The sequence below is a fragment of the Trachinotus anak genome, unplaced genomic scaffold, assembly GCF_046630095.1.
Source record: "Trachinotus anak isolate AG129_WGS33_773 ecotype Australia unplaced genomic scaffold, CSIRO_AGI_Tana_v1 ptg000011l, whole genome shotgun sequence".
Taxonomy (NCBI): Eukaryota; Metazoa; Chordata; class Actinopteri; order Carangiformes; family Carangidae; genus Trachinotus; species Trachinotus anak.
The window spans coordinates 18,205,922-18,221,428 of NW_027273862.1; the positions used below are offsets into that span (position 1 = coordinate 18,205,922).

At 40.0% G+C, this 15,507-nt stretch overlaps 1 protein-coding gene across 3 annotated transcripts in view; it reads left to right on the forward strand.

Annotated features, from left to right (window-relative positions):
- The window catches only part of apba2b (amyloid beta (A4) precursor protein-binding, family A, member 2b), a 60,388-nt gene that overhangs the window by 38,416 nt on the left and 6,465 nt on the right, over positions 1 to 15,507 (forward strand). For 2 of the 3 annotated variants that reach the window (XM_071488614.1, XM_071488613.1), the window contains 6 exons: positions 1,874 to 1,954; positions 3,315 to 3,354; positions 3,892 to 4,037; positions 9,104 to 9,139; positions 11,557 to 11,643; positions 13,816 to 14,001. In XM_071488614.1, the coding sequence (XP_071344715.1) occupies positions 1,874 to 1,954; positions 3,315 to 3,354; positions 3,892 to 4,037; positions 9,104 to 9,139; positions 11,557 to 11,643; positions 13,816 to 14,001 (576 nt within the window). The remainder of the gene's footprint in view (positions 1 to 1,873; positions 1,955 to 3,314; positions 3,355 to 3,891; positions 4,038 to 9,103; positions 9,140 to 11,556; positions 11,644 to 13,815; positions 14,002 to 15,507) is intronic. The other variant, XM_071488615.1, reaches the window with a different exon arrangement.

The window sequence follows — 15,507 nt, forward strand, 5'->3', positions numbered from 1 at the left end:
CTCACAGACCTGGATGAATGCACACACACTGTACAGTCACATTGATAGAATCAACACATGCTGAGCTCCCCCATCCTCTAAAAGTCAGATGGTAAAAGGAGAACAGGGATAGTCTCCTGTGGGCATCCTGCTGATACACACCTGCTCCACAGCGTGCACATGTGCCTGTACATTCAGTGTGTGCACCTCATTTGTAGCACAGAACTGGGTCAGAGAGCGTAACCAGATTAAATTGGAAGAATGTACAGTACACTGCGGGTTCAGATGACTCCCATCCTCATTGAGAAGATTCTGTCGTTTTGTCCTCCGTTATCAAATGAAAATGTTCTCTGTTCACCACTTCAACATGACCCTTGAACGAACCGGGACAACAATGAATTAAAAAAAAAAAAACAGATTTACTGCACAGTGTGGAGCCAAAGGATTATGTTAAAAGAAGAGTTATAAAACAGAGGGAGGTCATCTATCCACACAGCCTGTTAGTGCGATGCATCTGAGGAAAGCGAAGAATTACATAGTATTGTAATCTCATTTTTAATGGTATTGGTATGTCAGTGTTAAACTATGTGTTACATGTTCAAGACAGTGGTCAAGTACTAAAAGCAACTAGGTTTGATATTAACAGTGCTAACCGCAGCTTTTCTTAAACAAGTTCACTTTTATCCATTACTGTATTGAATATTGTGCTGTATGTATGTAGTATTACATCAACATGTATTATAAATTCCTTCCTTGAACCAGCAAATCAGCTAAAGACTACTGAGTCTGGTAAAAGGCTGAGTCTACCTTTAATTACGATTCTGTTATTGTTTTGGCTTAAAAGCATCATATATATATCCATCAAATGGACAAACACTGTGTCCAAAGGAATAGTACTGATATCTTTAGTTTAAAATTTTATTTTTTAAATAATGATAAATACTTTGTCCTAGGTGCCATAAATTGATTTGCCAATATACTGCAAAATTTGTCCTGTTGTGTACACATTTACACATCGGTAGAGGCTGCCAGTCATCTCAGGAGTGGTCTTGTGAATGTTAATTATGTTAATGGATTAAAATTGATGTGGTGCTGATTTATTGATGATAAAGTTCTACATGGAGCCTATTAAAATATTTGTTATTACAGATAAAGGCATGTACAAAGTTTGACTAGATTCACTTGGGACAGTTTAGCATTGCTTCCCACCAAACAACAACACGAATCTCATTAATGTAATGGCTGTTTGCACAACTGAGTTGGGCTGCATGATGAATACTGATCAAGACTTTATGGTTTGGCTCTCTTTTTGCAAAGGAGGCCTCTAATGTTATGTTTGTGGTAATTAATTTCAATTCCAGATGCACAACAGCGTGGCTTCTTCCTCTGAATTTCACTTTCTCACTGCCTCTCCAAGGAGGAGGAGGGTTTATAGGCAGGAGGATTTCATTTCAACCAGTAATACCATTAAATGCTAATGAGCAGTTGTGAACTGCAAAGTGGATAACCAAGGGAATAAATTTAATCCTCCCTCTTTGCTATCAAAGTACTGTATATGTCAATATATGTGATGAGACAAAAGAAAAAGCTATCTGGAGGACAAGTGAAAGACAAAACTTAACCATGTGCCATTTGTAGGTTCACAAATAAATACACCCTGCCACTTCACAGCATAAGCATAAAGAGCCATTTGTTGTGATTAGTCCAGAGGGTTTTGACAGTGTAGGACTCTCTCACACGCACATTGTTTATAGCAGTCCTACCTACACATTAAAAACCATGACCACCATGACCTTCCCTCAAATCTGAAACAAAAGTTGTCCATTTGTTATTCTGTTTTATCTTATCCTAATTCTTATTCACTCACACCTGTTCTTCTGTGCTGACCTGCCAGGTGAGCAATGGTGCAGAGCAACCCAGAAAACAGCAACGCTCCGACCTCAACGTTCCCCTGGAGAACAACAATGTACCAGAGGTAAGACATTGGATATTCTGTTGCATTGTTTCCTTCATCATCCTTTAGATCTATTGTGAGGTCATTTACACTGTAGAAAGAGGGTGTTGCTGTTGTGCGTGTGTGTCTGTGTGTGCACATGTGTGTGTGACTGTCTGAGTAAATGAGTAATTGTGTAATTACAACTTCAGCTCATGTCCTCTGCTTACGGCGTGATAGTGTCCTGGTAATTGAGCAGCGTGTCTGCTTGCGGTTTTATGAGAGCCATTTTTCACCATGATGTCTGCAGTGGATGCTTCCTGTACAGGCTCCACCCTTTGTCCTTGTGTGGAGTAAACTTCCTGAATGTGTAGTGAGCAGGCTAGAAGAGCTTATAGATCCAGTTTGAATCTCATGAATTGCTGCACAATACACAGCTCTCTTTGTGACCATCTTTTGTTCACAGCTTCCGCCTCCCTCCTTTACATCTTCACTCTCAGTTATGTCAGTGTGTGAAGTGGATGAGTAATGCTTTGCACTCTCTCTACACCCACTTTTGCAGTGCCCTTAAGCAAAGTGCATGGAGCCAGTTTCTGCAGGTGTAAATGCATGTAACTGTGTGAATGTGGGGCAGGGCACTGCTGGAAAAAAAATAGAAATGTCTGGATATTTAGGATGCCTGTTGCAAATAAAAGCACCGAGGGAATTTCTCTGCAGGAATTGAGAGTTTAGCTAGTCTTGCGTCCATACGGTACGCGACTGTATTTTGTGTTATTGATTTTTTACACCAGGTGATGGGGGTCGTTTTGCTTCTCTGCAGTCAAGAGGGACCACATTTAACCTGCTGCTGAAAACAGTACTTCTTAAACAAGTCCTTTCAATTTGTTCTCATGACAAAATAACAGAAGGACATCTTGTCTCGCACAATGAGGGTCAACTTGCATGTTTGTGGAAGGTCACAGACAAACCACAATCACAGTTTTGCCAACATGGAAGTAAATCACAATATAAGGCAACCTGTCCTTTCTCAGACTATGTCAGTGAACAGACAGAAATGCTTTTACAGGATTGGATGTCCCTTTACCTCGCAGATTCTCACCTCATCTGTGTTTTCTTATACTTGAAGCAAATCAGCAGGTTTCCCCATGCATCGTGTCATAAATTTGGACAGATGCATCAGTCAAGGCCTGATCTAGACCAGCTCTTTAAAATGAAAATTATAGATTATCTGACATTTGCTGTTTGATCACAGTATTGCACCTTTTTAAAAAAAGCAACATTCCACAAACGGAGTGAAACGTTAAGGTTTTGATTGGTTTATTTGAGACTGTAGAGACATGTTTAGTTCAGTATAAACCTATTCATAACAATTTATCTGTCATATCCTGTTTTTGTCTTCCAGCCAACAAAGAAGGTTGCATCGTTCCCCAGCTTTGTCGATGGTAAGTTAATCTGTCTGCGCACCTGTTTGGTGATGAAATCAAAATATTGTAATTGCATGGAAAGATTCCAAGTATTACTTTGGCTTCGATCTGTCACATCACAGGCCTCATATAACTCTTCCAGTGCTCTTTTCCTGCCACTGGGCAGATGCTAGGCCTAATAATGTGTGTGGGGCTTAGCTGCCAGTCTGCTCGTTCAGATCATGACAGCACATTGTGTCCCTGAGTGGGTGTCTGAGAGTCCACATCTACATATCACAGATACAAATTAATCTCAGCTCAGCCTCCCACCAGCACTGAACTTCCATTAGCTTGCAACCAGTGGCCATCTCACTGCTCAGTCCCACCCAGCCTGTTATCGCCATCTCTCCATCTCCAGAGCAACAGTGTTTGGCTCCACTTCCCCTTACAGCACGTTGACTGCAGTGATTGCAATACCCTCTCCACCGCACACCCGACCCTCTCAGTCAAACCGTGCTCTGTTCCTCCCCATGTCTCCCCGCTAATCACCATCTTCTCTGCCTCTCCCTGGCTCAGTCCCAGGACCCTGCGAGCCAGAAGACCTGATTGATGGAATTATCTTTGCTGCTAACTACCTGGGCTCCACTCAGCTGCTGTCTGAGAGGAACCCCTCCAAGAACATACGCATGATGCAGGCCCAGGAGGCTGTCAGCAGGGTCAAGGTACTCAAAAACACACCCACTCACCTCCAGCAACACTGACTCAAACACGCAAACACAAAGTTTGTGCTGTGTTTTTGCCCTGAAGGTATCCAGTTGCCAGAATCATGCAGAAGAAACATACCTCTCCTTAATTGACTGACCACATTTTTTCATTTATTCTGTTGCTTTCCCCTGATGGAGCATTACATCTCTAAGGAGGCTGTTTAGTCCCTTTTTAACCAAAAAAAAAAAAAAAAATCACAGGAACTAATCTCGGGGCCTAAGAGGGCATTTCCACTTACCAGGCGACCCAAAACCTTTCAAGAAACTCAGGAGCTTTACCTGCATTTCACCCAGATGAACCAGAGAATAAATTTAGCTCCTGTACAATAGGTTCAGGTGAAAGAGTCCCTGGTCCAGGAGGAATATATTCCATTGGTTCAGGCAATGTCAGGATGGAGTCTGCAATGTTGACCGGTCAAACATGGTTACTGTAGCTGCTTCCACTTTTCTACAGCTTCAGTCATAAAATAAGGAAGTAATGGGTGCCGCTAGTGTTTATAGTGGGATGAGGGGTGGACATTTCTTGTTATTTACTGACATTGAAAACAAAGTCATGTTGACGGCTTTTTGAATAGTTAAAGAAAAAAGATTGATATACCGTACAGATCTGTAGAGAGAGTGAACAAGCTGAAAGCGCAGCAATCAAACAAGAGAGAGAGAGTTGGGATCAAGAGAGCTAGCGAATGAATGTGAGAGGCAGCAGCGATGAGAGAACAAAGAGTGTGAACAACAAAAACAAAACTTTGTTATGCAGCAGAAAACCATCCAGCCACAAAACAGTCAGCAGATCCTCTCTGTGGAGACAGTCTTATGGAGTTTTTAGCCTCCTTTTTGTTAATTTATTACATCAAACTCAAACAACAAAACACAACAGGATGACTCTGTTTCAAGCAGCGCTGTAGTTTTCTGATTTGTCATTGGTCTAATTTGCCTAATCTGTTATGGCTCCTCTGAACCAAGACTATTTGGTACTACTAGTCCCTTTGTGAAGACATGATTTAGTCTGAAGAGCTGAGATAATGGACTAAAAAAGCTATGGCTTTGTTTTAGACAACAGCAAGTCATCCCATTGTGGTTGACAGTTTACATTTACATGTCTTGTGTTTGAAAAGATTTTGCAAGCTGGAAGTCGAACAGACACTGTAACTAATATTAATATCAATAAATACTGATGCTAACTTCTCTTTTCCTGAACTGGTAACTAAAGCTCTCTTACTGTACAAGTTGTAGCAGCTTTGAGATTTGTTTTGGACCAATTAATGACACAGACTAGACTGGTAGTTCCTAAGTAATTGCAAAGTACTAGCACCAGAGTTAGGCCTTTTTTGGGTGCCTAACTAACTACATTTAGGTTGTGGTTCCTAAGTACTTAGAAAGGTGCCTGAGAAAAGTTTCTGCAATGGAAAACAGCTGTTTTAGAGCCTGTTCCCTTCCAACTTATTCCAGGCCCCTAGAGGTGTTGTTAAGATGTGTTTGTTCACACCCCAGGAGACAGCCTCCGATCAGTGCTTTCGGTTTGCTGTCCCACTCTGAAAGAGCATGTTAATATGATGGCAGTTCTCTTTCCTCTCCCCAGAGGTGCCATCGTAATGTTACGGCCAGCTTGTTGTTGTTTAGGTTGCATTGGTAACACCCTGCAGGAAGTATGCCCAGCAGCTTTACATGGCTAATACTGCGTGTCGATCCTATTTATTATTTAGTATCGGAATACATCTCTAATATTACAAGCATACTGTATCTGGAAGGGAATATTTATTCATTTCCACAAACTCAAGCACACAAGTTAACCCCACTATTTCAGCATCTTGGTTTAATGTTTTGTGATTTTTAGTTGAGCTCCAGATTGCTCCTAATGAAATTTACATGGACATCAGGGCTGTTTGGTTCTGCAGCAAAACATTACAGTCATATACTAGGCAGGAGTGGCCGTCTAGGGCAGCTAGAGAACTTGGGAGAGATATCGGGCTGCAGGGCATGTGTTTGGCACAGCTGGCAGGATGATGGGACCGCTGGCACGTGAACCTCATATTTCAGTTGTTGACACTCATTCTCTGCTGTTCTCTAATGTTGAGATGATGTTGTTTCAGCGCAGTTTCAGAGAACTATTGTGGATGGTACCAGTGCAGCTTAAAGGGGCTCAACTCATATTATTTTTGATGAGATTAATCTCTTTGTTCATCACTGTTACTCTGTCAAAAGTGCTCATGTCCAACTTCACAGAAACTCAAATTTTCCCTCTTTCAGGAAAGAGAGTTTCAACTATTTTGGCATTTTTCATACAGTTGGCATTTCCTCCTCGAGGACTTGAGGCCAGGTGATCTTGTGTGATCAAAGAACATTGTTTCGTGATGTGATGACTTAATGCAGCGCTGATGTTTTGGCACACAGTTGCTGCCCAGACCCCTGTCTCTTTTATCTACCTCTCATGTGAAAACAAGCTCGGCTGTATTTCTAAATATTGAATGACCTCCTGCGTAGTGGTCTACTTTTAGAAACTTGCGTATTGTAATGAGACTTGTCACTGATGAGATGGATACATGTGGGTATAGCTGTCCAGTGGGATATGTCAGGAGTTAAATGAGCAGGGAAAGAGAGACAAAGATACTGAAGTTTGAAATATTAGGTTAGCTTTCATGATCAAGTTCCAGGTGCAGAGAGTCAGCAAACAATCATTAAAAAGTAAATAGCTGCCAGTTCCAGAGTGAAGAGATCCATTTTGACCTCTAAAACTTGTTGCATTGTCTCTATTTTAGCCTCATTTTGCAGGTTTCTTATGTTTGTGTAATGGCAAGTAAATAAACATGTGGTTTGATCCTTTAATTGTGGGACAGATTAAGATGTACTTCCCTGGTCCTACCACGCAGCCCTACCTGTTAATTTAACATGCTTTAGCAGTGTGTAATTTCTCTCACATCTACGTAGGATCAAGGGTTAGTGGTCCTTGCCCAGGCTCAAAAATGTGTCTTAATGTATATGAAACTGTGGTTGAAGAGGGCTAGGAATAGTTACTGATGCCTGCAAAATTTATATGAGCAACCCAATCAAAGGTCACTCTGGAACAAAGAAAAAGGCTGACAGGAGAAGTGGCAGACCAGGATCTTCAAGTCTTCTGGCTGCTTTCAGTCTAAAAGCTATTTTCACCACAATGAGGATGTCTTCTGGCATCGTTTCACATCTGTCAAATCTATGTTTGATTCTTCTCACTCACTCACTCTCTGTCATGCACAGTTGCCTTCCCTGCACAGAGTCTTTGTCAGGATGAAACCATGGCAACAGTTAGCTATCACCTTTTAATGCTTTCCCCTGCTTAGAACAAGTCCATTGAACAAGAAGTCGTCCATTATCTCCTTGATTTGTCCCTCGTGGACAAATTAATGGCTGTACAGCAAACCACATTTAATCTCTGACATTGAAATGGACACAGCTGACTGCACACGAACCCTTCCAATCACACATGCGGTGTAGATCAGTCATACTTGTATATTTGCTCCAGAGCAACCTGCACGCGGAGAGGTAGTACAAACACAGGAACGCACTTAGACCCCGTAGTGCTGAACTGAGCAAAAACAAGTATACCAGGTAAATTATAGCAAGGCTGTATAGGTTATTTATGCAGATCTTTTTGGCATGATGCTCTCGCTGTTTGATGTAATATTTATGCAGCTACCCCACCCCTCCACCCCCTTCTCTCCACTCACTCTTTCCTGCTGTCAAACCCCCTTGCCCCTACTCGGCTCCTCCTCAGCAGAGCAGTAGATGCTGCTGAAAGCCTCTGATGTCTGTCTTGCGTGCGAGCTTATCACGGAGGAGGAAACTTTACAAAATGAAAACCCAAAAAAGACTCTTCCCTTTGGGCTGTTTACTCTGCTCTTTTTCACTAATGGTAGTCTTAGCAGTTACATCTCTGCACGGTGGCAAACACCCACTCTCACACTCGGAAATATGACGGGGGTCAAGATAATTTCCTCTGGCTGATGGCAGATGCAGAGAAGGGGCGGTAGCTCAGCTTTGACCTTACACAGAAGGGCCGATTTTGAAAGATTACAAAGTGCTAAGAGTACTTCAAAATATGACTAAGTCCAACAACCGTACAGCCACTTGTAATAACGGAATTCCTGAGGAACTAATCAGACACATTAACTGTGTCTTCATGACCACTGTGTAATGCATGATCAAAAGGAAATATGCACAGCTTTTCAGCTTTTAATAATTAAAAAAAAACAACAACTTTGTAAACCTGCCTCCATTTCGATCGAAGCTGTTTTAGTGAGCCAGCCTTGTATTTCTTTATTTATTTATTCAGATGCAGCCCAGACGACCCCAAGCACATAGTTTAAATCCTTGCTCAGGGCTTTATTCCCTCCCCCTTTCTCTCTGTGTGTTGTTGATTGTTTTATTTCCTGGTAATAGTGTTTAGACCTTGACTTGAGCATGGAAGGCGGTAGAAACACACAGCCTGAATTATTGTCTTTGTTGACTTTTTCTAAGCTGTTTCTAATGCTTTTAGAAATGGGATTCTTACTATCCGTCTTTCTGATAGACTCAGACTTCAAATGGTAAACTGATAAACGGAAATAAACTACATCCAAAAAAAACCTTGAGACCATCCTGTCTGAGCTTCATATAGATGTCAAGAATGCAGGAACCGTGTCAATTCATGTCTGCACGCTTTTGATTTGCTGTGTTTAAAAGAGAAAGAGCAATTATTACCCTCTGTAATTGCTGTTTTGATTTGTTTCTGATAACCAACGTGGCTGTGCAAACGCTATCTCCACAAACACTCACAAGCATATTCAGGCAAACGCATCACTTGTCTCTCTTCTCCTCTGTCTCTCTGTCACTCTCTCTCTCTGTTTCTGAGAGCAGCGATAGCACACCTGCCGTTTGGTTTGGGGCTTTACTGTCTTACCTTCTTTTATTTACCTTCTTTATTTCCTCCCCCTCTTCCTCCTGTTTTTTGTGCTCCTGTATCCGCTGACCTTGTCCCGTCCCAACGCCTGCCTGCCTGCCTGCCTGCCTGCCAGAGGGTACAGAAGGCTGCCAAAATCAAGAAAAAGGCGGTGTGTAATAAACAGAGCAAAAGAAAGACCCTTAAGCCACTTTCCCTCCACTCTCACCTTTTCTTTTTCATTTCATATGTGCCTGCCTGTGTCTGTGTGTCCTCTCCTATCTGTGTCTCACACATTTTTGAGTCTGTTCATTAAGTTGAACAAATCTTTGTCAGGTTTTTTCAAACCCTTAAGCAAATATGTTTTGCTTTATGGGAACGGCTATGCATTTTGGCAGTGACAGTCCTTCATAAGCCTGAAGGTGGTTGAACTTTCCAAACTGTGGTTTTAATTGGGCACACGGAAATAATGTTTTTGTAGAAAGACTCTATACACTGATTGAAGCTGTGTCATAAGGCACAAGACCGAGGAAGTTGCTGAAACCCACTTTAATAACACACTGACACGATTTTACATGCAGCCACTGTGACCACAAGGTAACAGTGGACATGTCAGCTGGACACTACGGGAGGAGCTTGAGCCTACACTACTTCTTTTCTCTTAATACAGTGTGTAATAATAAACAGTTGCATTCTTGCAACAACACTGTGTAATTGTTTCATGAGAGTAAAAATGTACGTTTAAGGGTGTAATGACGCACTATGAGTACAAAAGATTTACCACTTATCCAAGCTGTAATATATTAGTTGTGTCTGATGTACAATTGATTATTTCTTTTTTTACTCCTAGAGTGCAGGAATGATTTCCAAGTAATATAAGTGCTATTAATAATTTATTTTTTTGAAGATGAAGAATCAGAAACTTTGGAGGGTTTGGTGGTTTTGTGAGCTTTGGAGGTTCTTGAGCCAGTACAAACGTATACCAGCCAGTTGGTGAAGTTTTCTCACAATTGTGAATACATCAAGATATACATAGATGAAAATAATGACATAAATTACACTGCTTTGTCTACTTTGTGCCGAAAAAAAGCCACCACATACTGAATACAATAACCTTTTATCTCAGGCCTGCAATTTAGCTAAGAGAGTATCACTTAATTCACTACAAAACTCGTACAATCAGCTGCAACTTGTGTTTGCAAAAACTGATTTGAAGTACTTCTTCATACATTGTACTTACATCGCCGTTGCCCTCATGTAAGCTAAATTATGAATTTGGGAGATTGTAATTCAGTGCACGTCTAATTTTGTGTGATTAACATAGTTTACACCTGCTAAAGCAGAAAATAAGTCTCACTCTAATTCTCATTCATTTCTTGCTTCTTTTCACTCTGGTGATCCTGACACACAATGGAGTGAGGGATCGTCTGTGAACAACCTCTGCTCTGGCTGAACATATTTTATGTTATTAATAAACAAAGAGAACTTAGAAGAAAAAAATCATTTTACTATTCACTGTTTAAAGAAGTGGTTGTTTGTCAGATGTCTAAAATCTCTGGTCTCATTTTGTTTTTCCTTTGTATTTCTGTTATATCTTCGTATAACTTCGTAGTTTAGCTTTAATGAAACATGTCAGTGGTAAACATGGGGTGTTAGTATCAGCTTTCAGACTTATCTCTGTATTAATTATACAGGCAGACGTCCATCAGAAGAAGCTGATTCTCATTTCTCCCATAATGGTAACTTCATGCAAAAAATCCAAAAGACAAGTTGGATTTTGAATTGGGAGTATGGCTGCAATCCTAAATGCTCTCTAGTGTTCACAAATGAGCTAACTATTCCCATATGCTAAGTGATGATTCAAAACTACAAATTAATTCCTGTCCTCCAGCTAAAGGCACCCCTGGAAACCTCTGAAATGAAAACAGACAAGGGAAAAGGTTACTGCCAAAAAGTGAATTACGACACCTAAACACATCTTTTTCTAATCTGTCCTTAGTTATTGTGCATTTTATAAAAATGATTAAAAAGTACTAATGAATGTTATGAGCCACAGTCTCAAATAAAGGATTCACTATTTATTACATGAAATATTTATTTACAGCTATATGTGTTTTATTAATATTTTTATCTGTATTGCCTTATTTTCAATGCATCAGGCATTTTTTTTATTAAAGGAATTAAAATGTAATTGTATTAGTCTGCGGCACACAGTGATCAGGGGGAAAGCTGCATTGCTCTCATTGGTGTAACAGCCGGCTGGTAAGGGTTTAGTGTTAAGCTGTTTGTTGTTTCCATGCCAGCTCGCAATCCTCGTGCCAGGGCAGTTAATGTAAACTAACACCACTGCCAAATGCTTTCTTTTTCTGCCTTTTCCACCACACCTTTAACTTTAACAACCCGTCCATCTAACAAGCATCTCCCTCGCTGGGCCCTAAACGATACATGCATGCATTTTGGATGTCTAAACTAAGACTTTCCAACATTTAACGGACACCATTCAGGCAGTTGTGAATAACTGTGAATAGTCAGGCTTGGTACAAAGATCTTGAACAATCTGTTCTGAATGCTGTTTGTGTGTTTCTTCAGAGTGCAGATGGAGATGCTCAAACCCTCACGGAGGTTGATCTGTTCATCTCCACTCAGAGAATCAAAGTCCTCAACGCAGACTCACAGGTGAGTACCAGCGAGCATGCACACTTTATGTTTCTGTCTAAAGAGTCTTTTCTCACCAGTTTTTCCTACCTCTCCCACCAACTGAGCTATACAAGACTTCACATCAGGGGAGCGTTGTTGTGTCATCGTAAAAGCAGCTTAACTGTTGACACAAACTGCTTCTTATGAAACCACACCACTGATTCTGATTTATTTACTTGTTTTTGTAATCTTACAACGTCACGGCCAGAGTTCCCTTTAACTGAGGATAAGAATAGACTGTGCCAAGCCAAAAAATGTTGCACAAACATCTGCGCATGGAGTTTGACTCAGAGAGCATGTATTGAACAGGCTCTTTGACTGCAGCACAATCTGCCCTCTATGTTTTAGTATGTTTCTTCATGGATGAACATTGGTATGAATAACCAAATTATGACCACACCACTACTTGATTAGTCATTTGTTAAAATGCTGTAAAAGTAACAATATGGACCACATAATGGTTTTTCTTTAATTATTTTAGAGCCATACCCAGTAAAAAAAATTCCGATTGAAGTTTGACTTTGTGAAGGTCTTTATGAATAAAAAATCACATTTGGCTGCCAGGTTTATTTTCTTATTCTCTTTTTCTTCTACTTCTTTTTTTGGTAGCAAAGCTTTTTTCCATTCCTGCAGAAGCTTTGTCAAAGTTTTCTTGCCGTTTAGCTTTACAGCAAGCAGCTGTGTGAAGCAGCAGCACAAGTCTTCACAGGAGTTGGAGGCTTTGATAGAAACAGAGTTGTTTCTGGGAGCTTTGCCGTTCATGGGATCACAAATAGAGCTTTATGCTCAGTTAAATGTGTATGTGATAGATGATTCATTTGCAGTATTTCAGTCTTAGCTGGTGTCTGAGCCGTCTGAGCAGAGTGTCAGATTGTGTGTGTGTGTGTGTGTGTGTGTGTGTGTGTGTGTGTGTGTGTGGGCAGCCACCTGGCAGAAGCTAACGTGCTGCAATGCAGTGTCTATCTTCCTCCCTTTTCCATCTGGTTACCACTGGTCCTGGCACTTATGAGAGAGAGTAAAATGCCTTCTTTCTGCAATTAAAAGGCTCAGTGCAGCTTGCATTGGGTTTCTGACATTGATTCATAATAAGAACAACTCCAGTGGTGGGCTAGAACAACAACAACACTAATTAGGCTAATGTCATAAAACCACAAGAAATGCTTAATAAAGTGAATTTAACTGAGCTGAAATTAAATTTAGCATATTAGCATGACACATTAGCATATTATCATAAAACACGTACAAATACAAGTTCCTCTCGGCAAACCCACAGATACACCTTCACAGTCCATATCCTCTCTAAAATGCTATTTCATAGTTGTGTTCAGAAACAATATCTCAAAATCTACATGATGACACAAGACAGTTATTAGGCTGAGTGAACACACATCATTACGCTGTTCAAATCACTTTGTTACATCAAGGCAAACACTCAGGTATTCAAACCCCTTCTGAGTTTTTTGTGCACCTGTTCATTATTTCCAGATGAACATGTACTCAAGATCTAATTTACTGGGCATTATTTGGCTCGATTATGCAGCAGTTTTGAATTCAGTCAAAAGTAGGCCTTTATGTTTTCTATCAACAATACTTTCATCTCACTCTCTGCCTTGAAATAATCATGCAGCTTTGACAAGGAAAGGCAACAAATATGCTGCACACAGGTACTTAAATTCCTCAATATTATGCGAAACAGGCTGTCGGCTGAACCAGTATAAAAACCAGTGACAGCAGCAAAATATTCCCCACAGTTATGTTTGTACCAGGGAAAAGCTCAGTGTGGAAACATGCATTAATCCATCATTTTGTCAGCTCAAATGTGCAATTTTGATGCAGTAATTTCTTCATTTACTGAGTCCAACATGGAGTCACCAGCACATATTTGTCACACAGTTTTACTGTTTGTATGATGGTCCAGTTGTAGTTTACTTTCTCTGGTTTTACTGAGTTGCTTGTGCATGCAATTAACAGTTACATTAGTTGTTCCTTTTCACTGTCTACAGAGCAGTTTTTTTTTAATCTAGATTAAGCTTTTACATTCACAAACTGAAGCTCTATTTAGCTGCAGAGTATTATAAAAACAATAAGGCTGATGTTTGAAAGTTGATTTTGCCTTTGAGATTTGTGTGATTCCAATTCATATATCAACAGGAAACGATGATGGACAACGCACTCCGTACTATATCCTACATCGCTGACATTGGTAACATTGTGGTCCTGATGGCAAGACGCCGGATGCCACGCACAGCCTCACAGGACTGTATTGAAACTACACCCGGGGCACCCGAGGCAAAGAAGCAGTACAAGATGATATGCCATGTCTTTGAGTCTGAGGATGTAAGTGTGTCCTGTGTTGTCAAGTTCACAAACCTGCTGTGCCTGTTCATGTGTTTATGAAAGAGATGATTTTAAAGCTCCTTGACTGGAAGCAGGTGAAAGGTTACAAAGATGAGAGTTACTAAAGGAAATCACATTTTATGTAATGTAATGTTTTATGTAATGTATGTAATGAGGACTCATTTGGTACATGTGTCCTCCAATATCTAGAGATAGTAAAGACATGATACTTGTTATTGCTTTTAAAGTGTCATTTGATTGTCAGATATTATCTCAGCTCTTCCCAGTTATCACCTGTATTAATGTTTTTCCTCCATTTGGCTCAAAGGCATCATTTTATTTGTTTGTATTGAATTTTTTTTATTTTTACGTTTGCTCCACATTATTACAAATGTTGTTAGTAATATTTAGAAAATCAAAAAAAAAAAATTGTTGTGCAACCTTTAATAACCAATTAGAGCAACCCACAGACGAAATTATGTAAATTGGCTGGGCATTTTTGATTTTTGATTTATTTTCTTACCACAGAGCTGCTGCTTGTCTTGTTGAAGCAGATTCAGCAAGACTTGGCAACATGAACAACGTTGCACAGAAGAGCCAGCAACTCAGCGTCTGTGCCAGTCAGTATAAAGGCTGGACTCCAATCTGTCCGCTCTTCGTCTAATTTAGCTGCCAGGTTTTAAGGCCGGCCAGAGATATAATAGAACCATTCAGCCGCTCGTCCATCAACTTATAAACTATTTCTGTTATTGTAGCCCACAGGCTATATTCAGCGTTTGCCCATCTTTGATTTTTTTTATTGTTGTGCACAACTAATTTACAGTGTATTGATTTTGAGAGTGCAAATTCTGCAGGAGATTTATATGCATGTGTAGAATTCAGTTAAATCGAAGTAGGGAAAATATGGCTTTGCAAAACCCTTTTTACTCTCTTGATCTACATTATCTCTCAGAGCCATAAGTCTTCGGGTTTTCATTTTTACATGTTCATGTTTTACTAACTTTACTTTTTTGAAACTTTTACTTTCCTTTGTTGCAAATTTCTTTTGGACTGGGACTTGACCTGTCAGATGAGCTCAAGTAGCCCTTCAGTTGTGACACTGTTTAAAATGTAAATACAGAATGCAATGATTTGCAAATCATCTAAACCCATATTTAACTGAAAATAGAACAAAGACAACATATCAAATGTTGAAATGCAGAAATGTTATTGTTTTATGAAAAATATATGCTCAGTTTGAATTTGATGCCAGCAATAAAAGACTGGAAAAATTGTGTAATGCTAAAAAAAAAAAAAAAAAAAAACACACCTGTTTGAATATCTCACAGCTTATTAGGTTAATTGGCAACAGGTCAGTAGATGAGTGGGTATAAAAAGAGCCTCCCAGAGAGGCAGAGTCTCTGTGCAGTGAAGATGGGGAGAGGTTCACCACTCTGTGAAAGACTGCGTGGGCAAAGAGTGCAACAATTTAAGAATAATGTTCCTCAATGTAAAATTACAAAGAAT